The 17,935-nt window shown below is 46.0% G+C and overlaps 1 protein-coding gene across 6 annotated transcripts in view; it reads right to left on the reverse strand.

The window, feature by feature from the left end:
- Positions 1-2,276: 2,276 nt before the first annotated feature.
- The window catches only part of IARS1 (isoleucyl-tRNA synthetase 1), a 67,274-nt gene continuing 51,615 nt past the window's right edge, over positions 2,277-17,935 (reverse strand). For 4 of the 6 annotated variants that reach the window (XM_042965267.1, XM_042965268.1, XM_042965269.1 and 1 more), the window contains 7 exons: positions 17,687-17,782; positions 16,670-16,846; positions 15,757-15,862; positions 8,786-8,911; positions 7,236-7,379; positions 6,506-6,658; positions 2,277-2,801 (listed from right to left, as the gene is read on the reverse strand). In XM_042965267.1, coding sequence (XP_042821201.1) covers positions 2,719-2,801; positions 6,506-6,658; positions 7,236-7,379; positions 8,786-8,911; positions 15,757-15,862; positions 16,670-16,846; positions 17,687-17,782 — 885 coding nt within the window. In that variant the 3' untranslated portion in view covers positions 2,277-2,718. The remainder of the gene's footprint in view (positions 2,802-6,505; positions 6,659-7,235; positions 7,380-8,785; positions 8,912-15,756; positions 15,863-16,669; positions 16,847-17,686; positions 17,783-17,935) is intronic. The other 2 variants (XM_042965271.1, XM_042965266.1) reach the window with 2 other exon arrangements.

Below are 17,935 nucleotides of genomic sequence, written 5' to 3' on the forward strand. Positions count from 1 at the left end.
TAGGTTTTCTTCATGATGTTGAAACAGTATTTTATAATTTTCAGGTTACGGGTACTGCGCTCTTCTGCCAAATTTACCCGAGCATTTCATATTTTTAGATACCATTATACATAGATTTTAACTTCATTTTCTTCCGCTTACTAAAGATACAACTTATTTTTAGAAGTTTGACTCCTAGAAAAGTACCCCACACTCACTTTACCCCATTGCTAACATCTTACATCATTAAGGTTCATTCTGCACAGCTGCTGAACCAACGATACATCATTAACTCAACTCCATACTTTATTGGGATTCCATTTTGTCCCTAAAGATCTTTCTCTGCTCCTGGATCACATCCAAGATGCCACATCGTATCTAGCTTTTATGTCCGCTTTGTGCACTCTGGTCTGAGTTCCTCAAACAGTCCTTGTTTTTGACGACCTTGACAGCTGAGTCAGGTACTGTGTGGAACGTCTCTCACTCCAGGTTTGTCTGACGTCTTCCTCATGGTTAGACTGGGTGACAGGTTCTCCAGTGGCCGCATAGGTGAAGAGCCATTCTCATCACAACAGCAGCGTATGCTGTCGTGGCTGACAGTAACTACTGTCACCTGTCTGATGTAGTGTTTGCCGGTTTCTGAACTGGGCAGTTATTTTCTGCTGGCTTTCCATCTCCACCCGTGGGAGGTAAGTCATTACGTGCAGCCCACTCCTGAGGTAGGGGGAGTCAGGGTGCACCACACTGAGGGGCTGTCTACAAAGGCAGCTGTCACTTCTCCCTCATGTGGTCCACCACTTATATCTGCATGGACTTTGGAAATTTAATTTATACTTTCAATTTTCATCCAACACTAAGTTATTTTTTTGTCCACATTCAGGTTGGCTTCTGTCCCTTTGACATTAAAAATATTTTAAAATCATGGTAACAAACTGCTAAAATTTACCGACGTAACCATTTGATGGGTACCGTTTAGCAGGTGTTAACTATACTCACCATTAGGAAAAGACCTCCAGGGCTTCTTCCTCTTCCCACTGGACACCCCTCCCTGCCCTGTGGCCTGGCAGCTCAGTTGTACACTGTTTCAGGGTCCGATTCCTCCAGGGACCTCACCATCTTGGAATCCTGGAGTGCTTGTCTTTCACTCAGCAGAATGTCCCCAGAGCTCATCCTTCCTCTCAAAGACTGAGTGATACTCCACTCTGGGCACACACCAAATAAACAGTAATTTTGCGGTGAACCTGGCTGTGCTGCATACCTCTTCCAGATCTGGCTTTCAATTCGTTGGGGTATAGATCCAGATTGCTGGATCATCTTTAATTCGTTCTCCGCTGCGACCACAGCATTTCACACTCTCACCAACAGTGCATAGGGTTCCAATTTTCTGATCCCGGCCAACACTTGTTCTTTTCTGTTTTTTTTCCCCTTCAACTTTGTGAACTTGAAAGAATTTATTGTAGTGGCCAGAGACGCACCAACCAGCTCCTGTGCAAGAGACCCTGATGCAGGAGCATTGGTGCAGAGGCTATGCTGTCCCTTGCTACTCTGGCCACAGAGCCAGGTCTGCCCCACTCAGGACTTTTTCTACAAGGAATCCTGGCCTGACCAGGACTTTCCCAGGGTTGCCCTGCAGTCTGGGCTTTTTCTAATCAACCTTCTGTCCTTCCTCTTCTGTGTCCACAGGTGCCAGACCCACATGCATGTTCATTCGCCATTGCCTGGCCCTCCCTTTATCCTCCGTCTGTTCCTCCCAGTAGACTCCTGAAGCTGATTTCGTCTTGGCATCTGCTCCTTGGACACATGGGATCTTGGGAAGAAGTGAAATTAGATGTGTAGTTTTTTTTTTTTTTTTTTGGAGACAGAGAGAGGAGGGCACGAGGGCACAAGTGAAGGACAGAGAGAGAGGTAGAGAGAAGCAGGGCTCACCCAAAGTGGGACTTGAACTCACGAATTGTGAGATCATGACTGAGCTTAACTGACTGAGCCACCCAGGTGTCCTAGCCCAGTGTCTTTTTTTTTTTTTTTAACATTTACTTTTGAGACAGAGAGACAGTGTGAGTGAAGGTGGGGCAGAGAGAGAGACAAGGACAAAGGATCCGAAGCAGGCTCTGTACTGACCGCAGACAGCCTGATGCAGGGCTCGAACTCCCAAACTGTGAGATCTTGACCTGAGCTGAAGTCGGGCGCTTAACTGACTGAGCCACCCAGGTGCCTGCCGTCTTAAGAAAGAGGTTGCTATTAAGTTTTTGTGTTCCTTAAAGATTACAAATTTGAAGTTTTATTCAACTATGGGAGAATGAATTACTTCTAAAACATTTATTATCTGAGAGAAAATTTGTTTATTGTTCTGATTTACTGAAACTTAAAATATACCATCAAATTACCCAGGAAAATCCAGGTAGCAGAAATACTTAACACGTTCCTTCCGGAGGTCTCAAACAAGTTCTGAAAGGCCACAGAATGATATGTATAGACTACGCCAATAGACCCCTTCTGTAAGCGCAGAAGTGAGCTCTGTGGTGTGGAGGTGACACCTCCGCCAGCATGACTGTGAAGGTGCCCAGGGCCAAGTGTGAGCATTACCGGACGTTCCAAGTCACCTGATGGATCGACCCCAGTTCAGTTTCAGACCAGACGCAGCACATGATGTGTGCACCTGGAGGGATACGCTCAGTGTGTGTGCACAGGGGACAGCCATGTGGTGGGGGGAGGCCGACTCAGCCACATCGATAAGGAAGGTCAGATGTCTGCCGTTGTCGGTAACACAGAAACATACACAGTCTTCATGTTCAAAGTCTTCATGGGGATTTCTTCTGTAATTTCTAGAATGGAAAGAAGATTTAAATAAAATAAGTTTTCTACCTATTCTGTATGAATATTTTAAAAATGCTGACTGCTTGTGTGAAGAAATCTGGCCTCACCCTCAGAGGTCTGACCTCTGTCCCAGCTCCTGAGGGAACCTCTGAGCCCTTGGAACTTCCTGAGCGACAGGAGTATTTTGTTAATTCTGGGGGGCCCTGAACACACCTGATAGTTTCTGCTAATAAGGTGACTCAGGGCGGAGCCAGCCGTACCAGAAAGACCAGACACACGATTTAGGTCACGTGGTATCACCTGAGACAGAGCAGCCACGTGGGCAATAAACCCGTGAGGCCCATGTAATGAAGCCTCACTATAAATCTGGCCCCAGGTTTGGGGAGCTTCCCTGGTGGTAATCCACTGTCACGCATTGGGGCTTGGAGGAGGTCACACTGCTCACGACCCCTTGGGAGAGGGCAACCAGAAGCCCCGTGTCTGGAAACCTCCCAGATTAGGCACTCTGTACTTCTTCCTTTGCCTGGTTCTAGCTTTTATTCTCTTCCTACATCAAATGTGGTTCTAAGTGCAATAGGTGCCAGTGAGTTCTGTGAGTCCTGCTAGCAAATTATCAAGGCCAAGGGTGATTTTGGGAAATCCTCTGAACTTACAATTGGTGGCAGAAGTGACAGTGGTCTCGTGTGGTCTTTTCCAGAGTTTGTCGAAGGCCCCAGACTCCCCACAGCTGGGGTGAGAAGTCTTGGGTGGACCTTCTGGGGGACTCCCTCAACCTAACCAGCCTGGCACACCAGCCCAGACGTGTGCACACCCTGCCCCAAACAGGTATTTCCTACGACCACAGAGAAGGCTTAGAAGCCATGCCTAGCTGGACCCAGATTCATGGTCTCTAAATATTAACAGAGGGGGAATTGCTGTGTCCAGGTCTGGGGAAGTATAAGCCTTCTCCACAGAGAAGGCTTAGAAGCCATGCCTAGCTGGACCCAGATTCATGGTCTCTAAATATTAACAGAGGGGGAATTGCTGTGTCCAGGTCTGGGGAAGTATAAGGGTGCGATAAGCCCCTAACATCTTTCGAAGCCAGAACACAGTTACCAGAGACTGAAGGGTGATGTCAAAGAATATAGGAGCCAATATAGCCAAAGAGAAAAACTCTGAGTATCTAAAAGTATAAAACAAATGTAACTGATAAAAACACACTGAATAGATAAAAGCCCAGAGAGAGAGAGAGAGAGAGAGAGAGAGAGAGAGAGAGAGAGTAAAGAAACACTAGAAACGCTCTTTGCCCCCTGGGGTGCATTTTGCTTCCAGCAGATCTGGATTCAAAGGGTAGGACCACCTTTCTCTGCCAGGACAAGCAGGGATTCTGGAAATTACCCTCGGAGCTGCCTCCTTTATAGACAGATCATGACAGGACCTGGAGAGGACAGTGAGCACCTAGTGGAACAAGTAGGAAGCCATCCGTGAGTTTCTAAAACTGTAAGGCATCCCATGATCCTTCTAATTTACTGAATTATTACTACTTTATGAAAAATGATTTCGAGAGGAACAGCACAATGAAATGTGGCTGGGGATACAGGATGGGCAGAGACACTGGGCTGGAAAGAGCCCCAGGCTTCTCAGTGGTCTTGGGTCACTCAGCCTTCAAGGTCTCTTGAGCTTGGTGTGGCCACCGGCCTCATGGCACAGGGAGGAGGCAGTGGGGGCACAGGCGAGGCCCACCCTGTCAGAGGTAGTAATGTCAGGGCCTGATTCACACAAATGTGCTTCTGCCCCGGTTGCGTGGGCCAGGTGCCTGCACCTGCACCGAACCAGAGACAATGACACCTTGTCACGTCTATGGCTCAGCTGCACTTGGGGGCCTGCAGATGTGGGGACGAGGAAGTTTCACCCATGCTGAACAGACCAGGAAGCTGGCCTTTCCCACCAAACCACATATGAGAGCCGTGAAAGGAGCTGCTGATGGCTGGGCAGCCTGTGAATGTCACCGTGGGGGCTCTGAATGTGGACATCGTCGTGGGAGGAGACCCCACCAGGGGAGACGAACAGGCTGAGGCACTGATGTGAGGGGCATGGCTGTGCCTGGTTAGACAGGAGCAGCTGCAAAAGAGGCTTTAATTTCTAACGATGTAGCAGAAAATTTGAAAGTGTAACATAAAACATTAATTAAAAAAAAAGTAGCCAAGCAAGGGAAGAACATGAGGGAAATCCAGAGGCCAAAAATCATGGCTCCCAAGAGGTACCTGAACATTAAGGTTTCCTGGAGGTCCTGGTGACCTATAGCTTTCGGCACTAAATGGCTACCGAAGTGAAACAAAAAAAGCCTGGGGTGTGCACAGACTAGGAAGTTCAAGAACCCCAGGCCCCTCCAAAACCTGTGGCCAGAATCAGGAACCCACGGCAGCAGATCCTTCACCACCCAGAAGACGGTTAAGAGAATGTAGTGGGTTTAAAAACGGGCCTTCCAAAAGATATGCCCATGTTCCAGTTCCTGGAAATTGTGGAACATACAAGAGTAGGAGGCACCCTGGCCACAGAGACAGAGGTCAGAATGATGGGGTCACAATCAAGGACACCTGAAACCAGCAGAAGCTGGGGAGGCAAAGACCAGACTGTCCCATGGAGCCTCCTGAGACGCAGCGCTGCGGACATCCCGACTTCAGGAGGGTGGGGACGGACACAGCACGTTCCCATGAGACTCTGGCCCTCATGCACGACTGGGGCCCCAAGTAATGGAGTTTAGATGGGCCTGGGCTGACAGCGTCCCCTAAGATCTAGAGAAACGCTTCTTTACACGGAACTTCCTCAGAAACATCACAGAGAACCAACGTTGTCAGAACTCTAGAAACAACCAAACGTTGACTACAACCACATGAATGCTGGATCAAGAAAAAGGCAACCTGCAAGCATAGGCAGACCCGTGCTGTCACACTTGTGCTTGGCGCCCTGCCCCCACTGGCTGGCGGTGCACTTGAACACAGCAGCCCAAGGTCCCATAGTCCCAGGAGGAACAGAGCAGGTGTTTGTCTGAACCTGATTAGGAGGCACCTCCAGGGCTCCCAGAAGGTGCCTGTCTCTGGTTTGTCTGACCTGGAGCTCACCCAGGGTGGAAAAGCATAAGCATCGCTTTTAAACACTCAGGCAAACAAAATCCCCACAGCTGCCGGGGGCCCAAAACTGTGGCAACAGGACACAACAGAGGGCTCAACACCGGGAAGGAGAGTCGAGGACAGCATGTCCTTGGACAACGAGTACTGCGTAACTTAGCCAGCCGCATGCATGCCCAGGCCGGGATGCATGCACAGATAAGTCCCGAAAACACCCCAAGCTTTCAATTCTTAAAGAAAGAAAAGCTTTTCTGCTCAAATCTGGCTGACGAGGGAGTGAAGGCTGGGGCAGAACAGTGAGTGGCCTGGCTGTGCTGGGAAGTGGCTTCAAAAATGGAGGAGCAGCCTGGGGGCTCAGCCAGTTGGGCGTGCGACTCTTGGTTTCAGCTCAAGTCATGATCTCACGGGTGGTGGGCTTGAGCCCTGCATCGGGCTCTGTGCTGATGGTGCAGAGCCTGCTTGGGATTCTCTCTCTCCGCCCCTCCCCCACTTGTGTGCGCTCTCTCTCAAAAACAAACATTAAAAAACACCACTCTCAACAGAAGACGAATAGAAGTGAAGGAAGTGTAGCCAGTGCTGCCCCATCTGTGTACACGTGTCCTCACCATCTGTCTGAGTCTCATTCAGAAACAGCTTGAGCTTCCTGCTGCGAAGGCCAAACACCTTGGCTGCTTCATACAGGAGGCCCTGGTGGGTGAGTCCGTTCTGCCCAGGGGGGTTTTCCAGCAGGAGCGTGCCCACGGTTCCCTTCACACACTCTATGGAAGAAACGAGTACTGGGTTAGTTCCTGAGAACCAACCCCCCCCTCCCCCTCCCCCCGGCTGCTGAACCCTGTACAGAGCAGGGGCTCCAAGAGCCAGCGGTGTCCTGGGGGGAGGCATCCAGTGTGTAGACAGCCCACACCGCCTCCCAGAGGGAAAGGAAATGCCCTTGGACATAAAAATCCGTAGTTGGGGAAGGGACACTCTGGAAACAAATGTGCACAATGGGGGCCCCAAAATATCAAGGAAAAATAAGCATCCATCCAGTCTGCTGACCAATGCATGAACAACAGTTTTCAGAACACTTCCCAGGAAAAGAAAAAATTTAAGAGCCTTAGTACTTAATTCTGCTTCATGTAGCTGTGATGTTGACCTACCAGTTTACCTTATCTGCTGACCAAGCTGGCTGTAGGTGTTTCCACATAACACAGAGACACAAGCCTGAGTGTGTCCCCGGAGCAGCACGGGGTGCACGCTACACAGCACCACGTGAGATACGGCAAGTGGAAGGAACCCTGCCGCCCAGCGCCCCCCGACCCGCCTCCCCAGGGGTTCGCGGCTGGGGAGGCTTACCTTGCGGGCCTGAGTTCAGGAGCTGCAGGTTGATGTAGCGGCAGAGGGCGGAGCCAGGGCCGTCCACCACGGCGGGAGCAGAGCCTGCTGCCACGCGGAGTGTTTTTCCACTAAGACTCAGTAAGTCAGTTTGGTTTCGTATTTCTAAAAATAACAAAAATAGAGACAAGTTATTCTTTCAGGGGTACACAGTTCAGAGCTGAAGTCATTCACCTTTTCCGACTTAATTATTCAACTATCCTATATCTTTGCAGTGATGTTTCCACTTAACTTTGCTTTATCAAAGGACCTTGCCTTCTCTATAAAATCAGGTGTAAATGACATGCAAACAGTAAGAAATCTTAACGTTGCTAATTAAACGGCATATAGTAATAACTTAAAAATATAAGGCAAAATCGTTTTTTTCCCTTTTGGTATTTTTTGTTACAGCTCTTCTTAAAATGTTCTACATTAGAATCCTAAACTTCACTGTGAAAAGAAGCCTTATATTAAAAATGCTAATTATAGTCAGAAGAAAAAGTATTTGACTCATGAACATATGTGAAAAATAGCAAGACACACAGAACACAGAGATTTCACCTAAAATTAAACAGTGTTTAGGGCTGGAAACACAGCTGGACGGTGCTGGAGGCCATGACTGGTGATGGGTGAACATGGTGTGTGGGAAAGCGGCGGGGGCAAGTCCTCGATGGACATGTCCAGCCCCACCTGCAGTCTGCATGGCCTCCACTCTAGACCCACACTTGTGGCTCCCATGACTCCCTGGGACCGGGGACAGAGGATGAGGGCATCTGATATTGTGAACCTGCCCCGGTCCCTGCCAAGCTGGTGGCGCACGCACAGCAGGACCTCGCTGAGGTCCCAACTGATGAGGCCTGCCAGTCCCCTCAGTTGGCCATCGAGATCTCCTCTTTTAGGCCATTAACAAGTCCTGAGAAAGAGCATCCAGACTCTGTTACAGAGTCTCCGGTGGTTGCTGCTGCGAATCCCAACAGAAGCCTCTGTCTCCGGTCCTAGAGCTGAGATGCCAAGGTGTCCCGAGGGCCCTGCTCCCTCTGAAGCTTGCGGGTGTCTCCCCACCCTCGCCCAGCTCCTGGAGGCTCTCAGCCAGCTGAGCTGTGCTGTTTCTTGGCTTGCAGTTCTCCAAGTCCAGCTCTGCCTGCGTCTTCCCTCGCTCTGTCCCGTGTGCTCCCGGGGCTCACACGCCCTCTCATGGGGACACTGCTAGTATCTAAGCACACTGGCAACAACCCTATTTCCAAAGGTCACGTTTGGGGCATGCAGAGTAAGAACTTCAACACGTCTCCTTTTAGGTTTGTATTATTGAGAATCTGGGTCTAGCAAGACACAGGCACCACACTTAATAAAGTCCATGTACAGCACAGACCTCTGAAGCCCAGACCCCAGCCTGTGGCCAATGGGGAGCAGGCAGGATGGGAGGTTCCGTCTGCTGAGGGGCCCTTGGTCGACTCAGACTCGGGGGGAAGGCACGGCTGTGGAGCAGAACCGATACCAAACACCCACCTCGGGTCAGAGGAGTTTCCACATACCTGTTTCACCATGGAGGACAGCCAGCTCTGTATTTTTTATACCAAAAATGCTAGTAATGACACTCTTCAGCTTTAAAAGGTCCAGCCTGTTGTCGCCTTTTGGATTTTCCAGAAGCAATACTCCACCTAAAGAACCACAAATACAAGTAAAACTGAAGGAAAAGAATAGTTAAATTTGAATGAAAAGTCCAGGAAAACACGTCATCTGTAGATCATTTCCAGTGAACGTCTGCTCGTGTGTTTTCCCATCTTCCAGCTGGATCTCTTTAAACCATGAGAGGACTGCTTCCCCTCTGGGCACACTGCAGGTGGAGGTGGTCTGCAAGGGTCCACTGCTGTAGCTCAGGTTTGCTGCCTTCTCACAGGATCTCTCACAAAGCAGAATTCTGAATTCTGAGGAAGCTCAATTTCTCAACTTTTCCTTTTATGGACTGGACTTTTGGTGGCACATCTATGAACTCTTTACCTTGTCCTGAATTCTCAAGATTTTCTCCTACTGGTTTTTACATTTACGCCCATGCTCCATTCTCAGTTGGTCTGTATGCGCTGTGGGCGCAGGTCCAGGCCTCCGTCTGCCTTGGTGCCACATGTAGAAAAGATGCCTCAATGAACTGCTTTTGCTGCTTTCTCAAAAATCCTCTGGCCCCATGTGTGGGTGTACTTCTGGTCTCCCACCTGGGACATGGATCAGCGTCTCCGCTATGCTCTCACCACATGGTCTTCAGGTAAGTCTTGAAATGGGGTAGAGTGATTCCTTTTATGCTATTCAGTCTGTAAAATTGTATTAGCTATTTATTTCCTTTCTCTTTCTAGGTAGGTTTTATAATTTTGTCTACCAAAAAACACTGCTGAGGTTTGACAGGAATGCAGTTAAGCATGTGTATTAATTTGGGGAGAACTGATGGGTTTACCATATCGAATGTTCCAGTCTGCGAACATGACACATCTCTCTGTTTTCATCAGTAATTTGTAGCTTGGGCATATAAGTCCTGTACGTGTTTTATTAGATTTCCAGTTAAGTCTCTCTTTTTTGAGAGACTGTAAATGGTACTACACTTTAAAATTCATTCTCCATGTGTTCATTGTTAGTGTACAAAGATTAAATTGATTTTTGTTATGTTTGTCATATCTTGTGAATGTGATGAATTTTATTTTTTATAAGCAATATAATTTTATTCAATTACCCAGAAACAAAATGCACCAATTAATATATACAAACCCAAAAGGCATATACAACACCAAAAATACTTTAAAATAATAAATTTAAAGATCACTTGTAGTTTTTTTCTTGCAATGTGAGTGCTTTCAGCCAGAGAGTAAAGGACACACCATAGCACATCATGTGAAGGCAGGTGGTGGTAACGGTGCCGGGAAAAAACACTTTTGCTGGAGTTGGGAGCTTTTCTTCTCACTTGTTCAGCCACTCGGCCCAAAAAGGGGCAGCACTGGGAGTGGCCCCATATGTCTGGTCACTGCTCATTCCATTGCTCCCTGGGACTGAAAGCAACACAGAACCCTGGCCTTGTTGACATCACAATGCACATCTGCTGCCTGTCTGACCACCTCCTTCCACAGGATCACAGACGGTCTCCATTGAGTGAGCCAGAATGTCGGCAGCAATGGACCAGCTACGTGCCATACATCACAGAACTTGAATAGCAGTTTGGGGGCCATCATCACAGGCCCAAAAGTACACACGGCCATCCTGGCACTAGCTGGTGATGGTGCTGATGGGCGAACCAGGACACATATCAATCTGTAGACTGCTTGGGATTTTCTATGTAGACAGTCATGTTCTCTTCATCTCAGGTCGGTTTTATTTCTTCCCTTCTGATCTGTAGCCTTTTCTTGCCAACTTCCTGTGCAATGCTGAGTAAGAGCAGTGAGAACGGGTATCCTGATCTTGGGTAGAAAACATTCAGTCTCTTCCCTTTAACTATAATGTTACCTGCAGGTTTATTCATACATGCCCATTACCAAGTTGATGGAGTTCTCCCTATTTTTCTTACAGTTTTTTTTTTTTTTTTCCGAAAGAACTTTATATTCATGAGAAGTATCAGTCTACAGTTTTTTTGTTTTTTTTTGGTGTGTCTATATCTGGTCTTAGTGTCAATACTACTTTAATAAAGTGAGTTGGTGTTTCTTCTTTTATTTTCTGGAAGAATCCATAGAATTGGTGTTAGTTTTTTCAAGTCTGGTTGAATTCTCTGGAAAAAGCATTTGGGTCTGATTTCTTTTTTTTAAAAGAAAATTTCTTTTTTTCTCCTCAGACACCCTACCTCCCTTTTCTAAGACAAACTTACTATGAACTTTGTTTCTCAAGCCCACTTTTACCTATAAACAATGAGTAGTGATGTATAGTTGACATGCGATATTCTTAGCTTCAGGTACACATCACAGAGAATTATTTTTTCTTTTTTAACAATGTGTAGATTGATTGATGTATTTTTTAAGTAATCTCTACACTCAATGTGGGGCTCAAACTCACAACCCTGAGAAAGAGTTGCATGCCCTAATGACTAAGCTAGCCAGGTGCCCTGAGATGTGATATTTTTATGTTATGAAATGATCCCTACACAGTTATCACAACATTACCAACTGTACCTCAAATCCTTGGGACTCAGGGATCTTAACAACTGCAAGTCTGTATCTCCTAACCCCCTTCAACGACTCCACCTGTCCCCTAACCCCTCTTAATGGTAACCAAGAATGCTTCTGGCAGCTGTGAGTCTGTTTCTGTTCTACTTTATTGGCTTGGTTGCTTTCTTTTTTGTTGTTGTTTTTACATTTAACATATAAGTAAATTCATACAGAATGCTACCCCATTGTATAACTGTGAAACTTGCTTATTTCATTAAAAATATTTTTTGGGGGGTGCCTGGGTGGCTCAGTCAGTTAAGCTACTGACTTCTGCTCAGGTCATGATCTCACCGTTCATGAGTTCAAGCCCTGTGTCGGGCTCTGTGCTGACAGCTCAGAGCCTGGAGCCTGCTTCTGAGTCTGTGTCTCCCTCTCTCTCTGCCCCTCCCCCACTCACACTTGTCTCTGTCTTTCAAAAATAAATGTTAAAAAAATTTAAAAAATATATTTTTGGGATAATAGAAAAGTTTATAGATATATTTCATTACTTTTAATTGGTATATAGTATTCCACTTTCTGATGTACATCTGCATGGTCCAAACACTCTCAGTGATGCTCTTAGACTCAACTAGACAATCAAACTTTCTTGAGAGTTAAAAAAATTTTTTTTTAAATGTTTTATTTTTCAGAGAGGAGACACACACGCACACGTACACACACACACACACACACACACACACACACACACACACACACACACACACACAATGTGAGTGGGGGAGGGGTAGAGAGAGAGGGAGCCTCAGAATCTGAAGAAGGCTCCAGGCTCTGAGCTGGCAGCACAGAGCCCCATGCGGGGGCTTGAACTTGTGAACTGTGAGATCATGACCTGAGCTGAAGTCGGATAATTAACTGACTTAGCCACCCAGGTCCCTGAAACATTTTTTTTGATGTGAGTCTTTAGAGATACAAATTACCTGCAGTCACATATTTTGATATGTTGTATTTTCCCTTTCACTCAGTTTTATGTGTTTTTTTCCCTTGACATATTTTTTCCAAATTACGGATTATTTAAAAAAATGTTGTTTAGTTTTCAGTGTGTGGAGATTTTGCTTTCACCTTCCTGTTACTGATTTACAGTTTGATTGCCCATGGTCAGAGAACATACTCTATACAATTTCAATCCTGAAATGTGTTGAGGTCTGTTTTCTGGCCCACACCATGGTCCATCCCATAGTAAATGTCCTGTAGGAGTCTGAGCAGGACATGCATTCCACTGCTGTTGGGTGAGCTGTTCCATTAATGCTGATTAGATTCTGGTTTTCTGTCTAGCAGTTCTATCATTTGTTGAAAGAGGTATATATTCAATTTTCAAACTGTAACTATGAATTTTCTCCCTCCTTTAAGGCCTATCAGTTTTCTTTCTTGTGATGTGCAGCTCTACTGGGTGCGTCCACATTTGGGATCATTATGTTTTCCCTGTGGATTGACATCTGTATCATTATTCATGTCACCGGTGACTTTCTTTGCTATGAAGTCAACTTTGTTGAAATGAACACTGACGTTTTTGCTTTCTTTGATTAACGTCTGTGTGGCAGATCTTTTTTTATCCTTTTACTTTCAACTTACTTATATTGTTATATTTGAATATACTTATATTGTTATATTTGAATTCCTTATATACAGCATATAGCTGGTAGTTTTTTATAAGTCTGCCAATTTCTATTAACTGGTCTATTTAGGACTATTTACATTTAGTGTAATTATTATTATTATTTTTAAAGTTTATTTCTTTGAGACAGTGTGTGGGGGAAGGGCAGAGAGAGTGAGGGAAAGAGAGAGAGAAACCCAAGCAGGCTCTGTGCTGTCAGCGCAGAGCCTGGAGTGAGGCTCGATCTTACAAACTCTGAGATCATGACCTGAGCTGAAGTCAGATACTTAACCAACTAAGACACCCAGGTGACCCTTTATTATTTTTCAAAGTAAACTCTATGCCCAATGCAGGGCTTGAACTCACGACCTGGAGATTGAGAGTCACATGCTTCATCGACTAAGCCAGCCAGTGCCCTGTCACTTCCCACCCCCTCCATTTAGTGTAATTATTGATGTTAGCTTAAGCCCTTCGTTTCAATTTTCTGCTTTCCACTTGTTCTTTTTTTCCCTAAGCTTCCTGTGGGTTATATGAACACATTCTAGAATTCCATTTTTATTTCTGTCGTGTTTTTGTATGTGTCTCTAGGAATAGGCTTTTTCAGTGGTTGCACCAGGCAGTATCTCATGTACACACAAATGCTGGACCACCAGTGTCAGTGTATGACCAGCTTGAGGGAAACACAGGAATCTGACCTCCCTATCAGTCTGCTCTTCCCTACTTTTAATTCTCTTAAATATTCTCGTGTATACACTGAGAGGTCAGTTTTGTTATAGCCATCAAATAATTTAGAAAAATCAAGGAGGAAAGTTTGTTGCATTTATCTATATTTTGACTCTTTCTATTGTTCTTTCTTCTCTCCTGATGTCCCTACATTTCTTGTCATTTTCTTTCTGTTTTAAGAATTTCCTCTACTTACTCTTTTAGGATAGATCATGCTAGCAACAAATTCTTTTAGCTTCCCTTCACTTGGGAATGTTTTGATTTTCCCTTCACCTTGAAAGATATTTTGCCTGACCCAGAATTCAGGTTTCTCTCAGTTTCTTGAATCTGTAGGTGCACATGTTGTGCCAAATTTAAGAAGTTTTCGGCCATTATTTCTTTGAATACTTTTCCACTGCTGTCCTTCCTTCTCACTCTCCCGGAATTCAGGGGGAGAATATTAAACTTCTGTTAATATCCCATAGATCTTTCAGACTATTCACTTTTTTTCAGATTAAAAAAACCTTTCTTTTGTTCAGAATGGGCAATGTCTGTTGTTCTATCTTCCAGTTCACAGATTCTTTCCCGTCCCTTCTATTCTGTCATTGAACCCATCCACCGTGTTTTGTATTTTAGTCTTGTATTTATCAGTTTTAAATTTTTCACTTGTTCCTACAGTGTTCAGGGCTGCTTTACACTTTGTCAGATAATTTTTACCATTTCTGTCATCTTGGTGTTCACATGTGTCTTTTTTCATTCAGCTTAAGATCTTCCTGGTTATTGACATGATGACTAATTTTCAATGAAAACTTGGATGTGTAAGGTATTAAGACTGGTTCTTATTTAAATCTTCTATTTTAGCTTGCTTTGTCTGACATCACACTGGCAGGAAAAGGGGCACTGCTTTGCTCCTGCCTGGTGGGAGGAGAAGCTAGGCTCCTAGTTCAGCCTCCAATGCCACAAAGGTCAGGACTCCTCAGTACTACAGGGGTGGAGAGCACGAGGAGAGAGTTCCCACCTGAAGAGACCTTCTTGGCCTTTAAGAGTATGAGTGCTTCCTCACTGCTCCCCGTACAGGCTTCACGGACCCCCTTGCAGGATGGTGGGAGTACATAGCCTCATTAGCCCTGGGTGGTAGTGAGGGAATGGACGCCTTGGTACTGCCCAGTGGTCTCAGTGATAGCACCGGGCAGAGGGGCTTATTGCTGCCCAGGGAGGATGAAAAAGTCTCAGCTCAGTGTTTGGGCTTCTGACACCATGGTGGCGACAGGACCTTGAGGATCCTCAGCCTGACAAAGGTCTAGGCTCCTCACTTGGCCTTTGCTGCTATTGAGTGTTAGTGGGGCCATAGTTTTTTCTGTTGTGTTTGGCTGCAGTAGAGAAGAAGTCTAGAAGTTTTCTGTCTTGCTAGGCTACACCCCTCCTGGTCCTCTGTCTACAAAAAGCAGAATTTGTTGGGATGTTTTGTCTGCACTTGGCATTTCCAGTTGCCAACTTCTTCAGCTCCAAGTCTGGGATACGTGAGGCAAAAAGAAACACCAGGGAACTCTCCATAGTCTGTTGGCCTCAAGGTCCCTCATTGGTCTGCATCTTCTGACATATCACACCCAGGGTATTCGGTGGTACTTTGTGGGAAGAATAGGGAAAAGTATGCCTACTCTACTTCCTGGAAGTACAAGTCTGACCGTTTACCTCTGTGGATTCATTTTGACGGCAATTAGAAAGAGAAAGTTATATGATGTTCCTAGTTCTCTTATAACAGCTTTAAAGACATTCATAGGTTTAGGGGTACCTGGGTGGCTTGGTCGGTTAAGCGTCCAACTTTGGCTCAGGTCATGATCTCACGGTCCGTGAGTTTGAGCCCCACGTCAGGTTCTGTGCTGACAGCTCAGAGCCTGGAGCTTCGGATTCTGTGTCTCCCTCTCTCCCTGCCCCTCCCCGGAACTCTCACAAATAAATATTTAAAAAAAAAAAAAAACAACATTCATAGGATTAGCTAAAAAATAAAGTACAAACCACAGGATTCATTTATTCTTACCTTGCTCGCTGCCATTTGTACAAATGTTAAGATTGACATATGCACAAGCAGGCCCAGGCGGGGATGATCCTCTGGTGAGTGTAATTTCCAGGTCAGATCCCTTTAACTGAGCACATGAGAGTATGAGACTGAGTAACTGCAGCACCGACCACAGTGTCACCAACTAACACAGCAACTGCTCCTCACGTCAAGAGCTCTGCACAATTCTGAGAGCATACTCAACCCCACCACTAAGATAGTCAAAAGCTACCGCTTTTCCCTTCATGTTTCTCTCTTTTCACCTTGTTCTCTTAAAAATATACAAAACAGAAATGAAACTATCTTGTAACTTGATCCACTGAAACAACAGTGACATCCAGCCCAGCCTGTCCCCTATAAAGGAGGAATGAGACAAAGGACAAATGACTGAATACATAACTGACACAAAAAGGAACTCCTTCCTCTTCTATTAATGATCTATTTCTTAATTATGGCCCATATCTTCCATGTCTTGGTTTCACATTTTCATAGTTACATCTAAAATGTGCCAACAGGAAATGAAGTAGTTATAATTTTATGTACAATCTACTACTGTCAAAGTTAACTGCTTTACAAGTCAACTGTTGTTTGCTTTTAACAGTCAGTCAAAGAATCCACAATATTAACTTCTCTAGTTTTAGATAAAGCAGTCCCACGCAGCCACTGATTTCCCGGCAACCCTCATGCGCCTACTGGCTACCTTCCCCAGGGAACTGCTGTGAGAACAGTCCCTCCCTCCCTCTCTGGACGCCCCCTCCCAGACCTGATCCAGTGTATCAGGACTGAGGACTGTGCCAATTGCTACTGGGGGCACAATATCAACAGATAACAACATAAACTTAACATAAAACCTAACCTTGTATCTTTTGACAGTTCAGCAGAACCCAGAACTCACCTGTGTTTTTTCTTGAATAAGGACGTTATCTGATAATGGAACTGGGTATGGTTTCAAGGGAGCCTTTATGGTGGCAAATATAAACTCCGTGTGGCTTTCGATAACATTATTCAGATACTTTCCTTCAGACTTAGCTTTATAGTAAACTGTTATTTCATCAGTCGGAACCAGATTGCACTGAAGGCACATACAGAAAATTTACAAGAAAGTGCATTTGTTAATCAAAACGGACAGTGCTGCTGAGCACGGCTGACAGTCCCATGTTGGATCATTACAGAAGGGCACAGGCTCCTGCCCAACCCTCCTCTGAAACAAAGGAGTGACCGAGTGCAAACGTGCTCACAGAGCTCTGAACTGAGGCAGAACTCACAAGCACCCTGTTACCTGCTGGACTCCTGAGGTCTGGACTCCAGACCACAGGTCTCAGACACCTGGCCTAAGGGCTGGTGGAGGCCCCCTGCTCCGGTCAGGGTGGGGGAGCCTCTGCCAGGGGTGGGGTGTGGAGGAGACCCCTCCTCAGGGTTAGGGTGTGGGGTGGGAGCTCCTGGCTGCCTCACCGGGCCAGCGATGGGCACGGTGCACCCGTCCTGGCTCCCAGCTCCCTAGTGAGGAGAACGACCCCCTCAGTCCAGATACAACAGTGCCTCCCTGAGCGAGGAGCCCTTCCTCGGACACCGGCTGTCATGTCTGGTGCCAGTCAGGAGGGCGACCGATCCAGAAGAGGATTTTGTGGAAACCCTGGAGAACTGGAAGCAGTGGACAAAGGGTGGGTTGGCTGAATGCTCCTAGTCAGAGAAACAAAAGAGCCACGTGCAGTTTGGGGTGACTGAGTAGGGAGGGGAAGGGCCCACGTTTCCTGCAGGGTACAATGTACACATTGCAGATCTGGGACTAATTCTCATTACTCAATTACAATTACCTGTTTACATTAGCTGCCTCTCCTGTCCTCCCCAACAACACAAACAAACCAACCATGCAAAACTCCCAGTTTGCTTGTACTTAATGTGACAAACTGACCTTTTTGCGAAGTTTCTGGATGCGATTGATGACCTCCCGAGCCACTCCTTCATCCACCATGGACTGTTCGGGGGTGACGTCTAAGAGAACCAAAGCCTGTAGGAATGGATGGTGCACAGCATGTAAGGAGGAATGGCTCTCAAACCCAGCACAACTGTATGTAAATTAAATTCTAAGGAGTCTGTAACACAGCACTATTCACCCCAGTGAGCAAAAGAGATAAAGTTACACTAGCATCTGGATGGCTCA

The sequence above is a fragment of the Panthera tigris genome, chromosome D4 (assembly GCF_018350195.1).
Source record: "Panthera tigris isolate Pti1 chromosome D4, P.tigris_Pti1_mat1.1, whole genome shotgun sequence".
Taxonomy (NCBI): domain Eukaryota; kingdom Metazoa; phylum Chordata; class Mammalia; order Carnivora; family Felidae; genus Panthera; species Panthera tigris.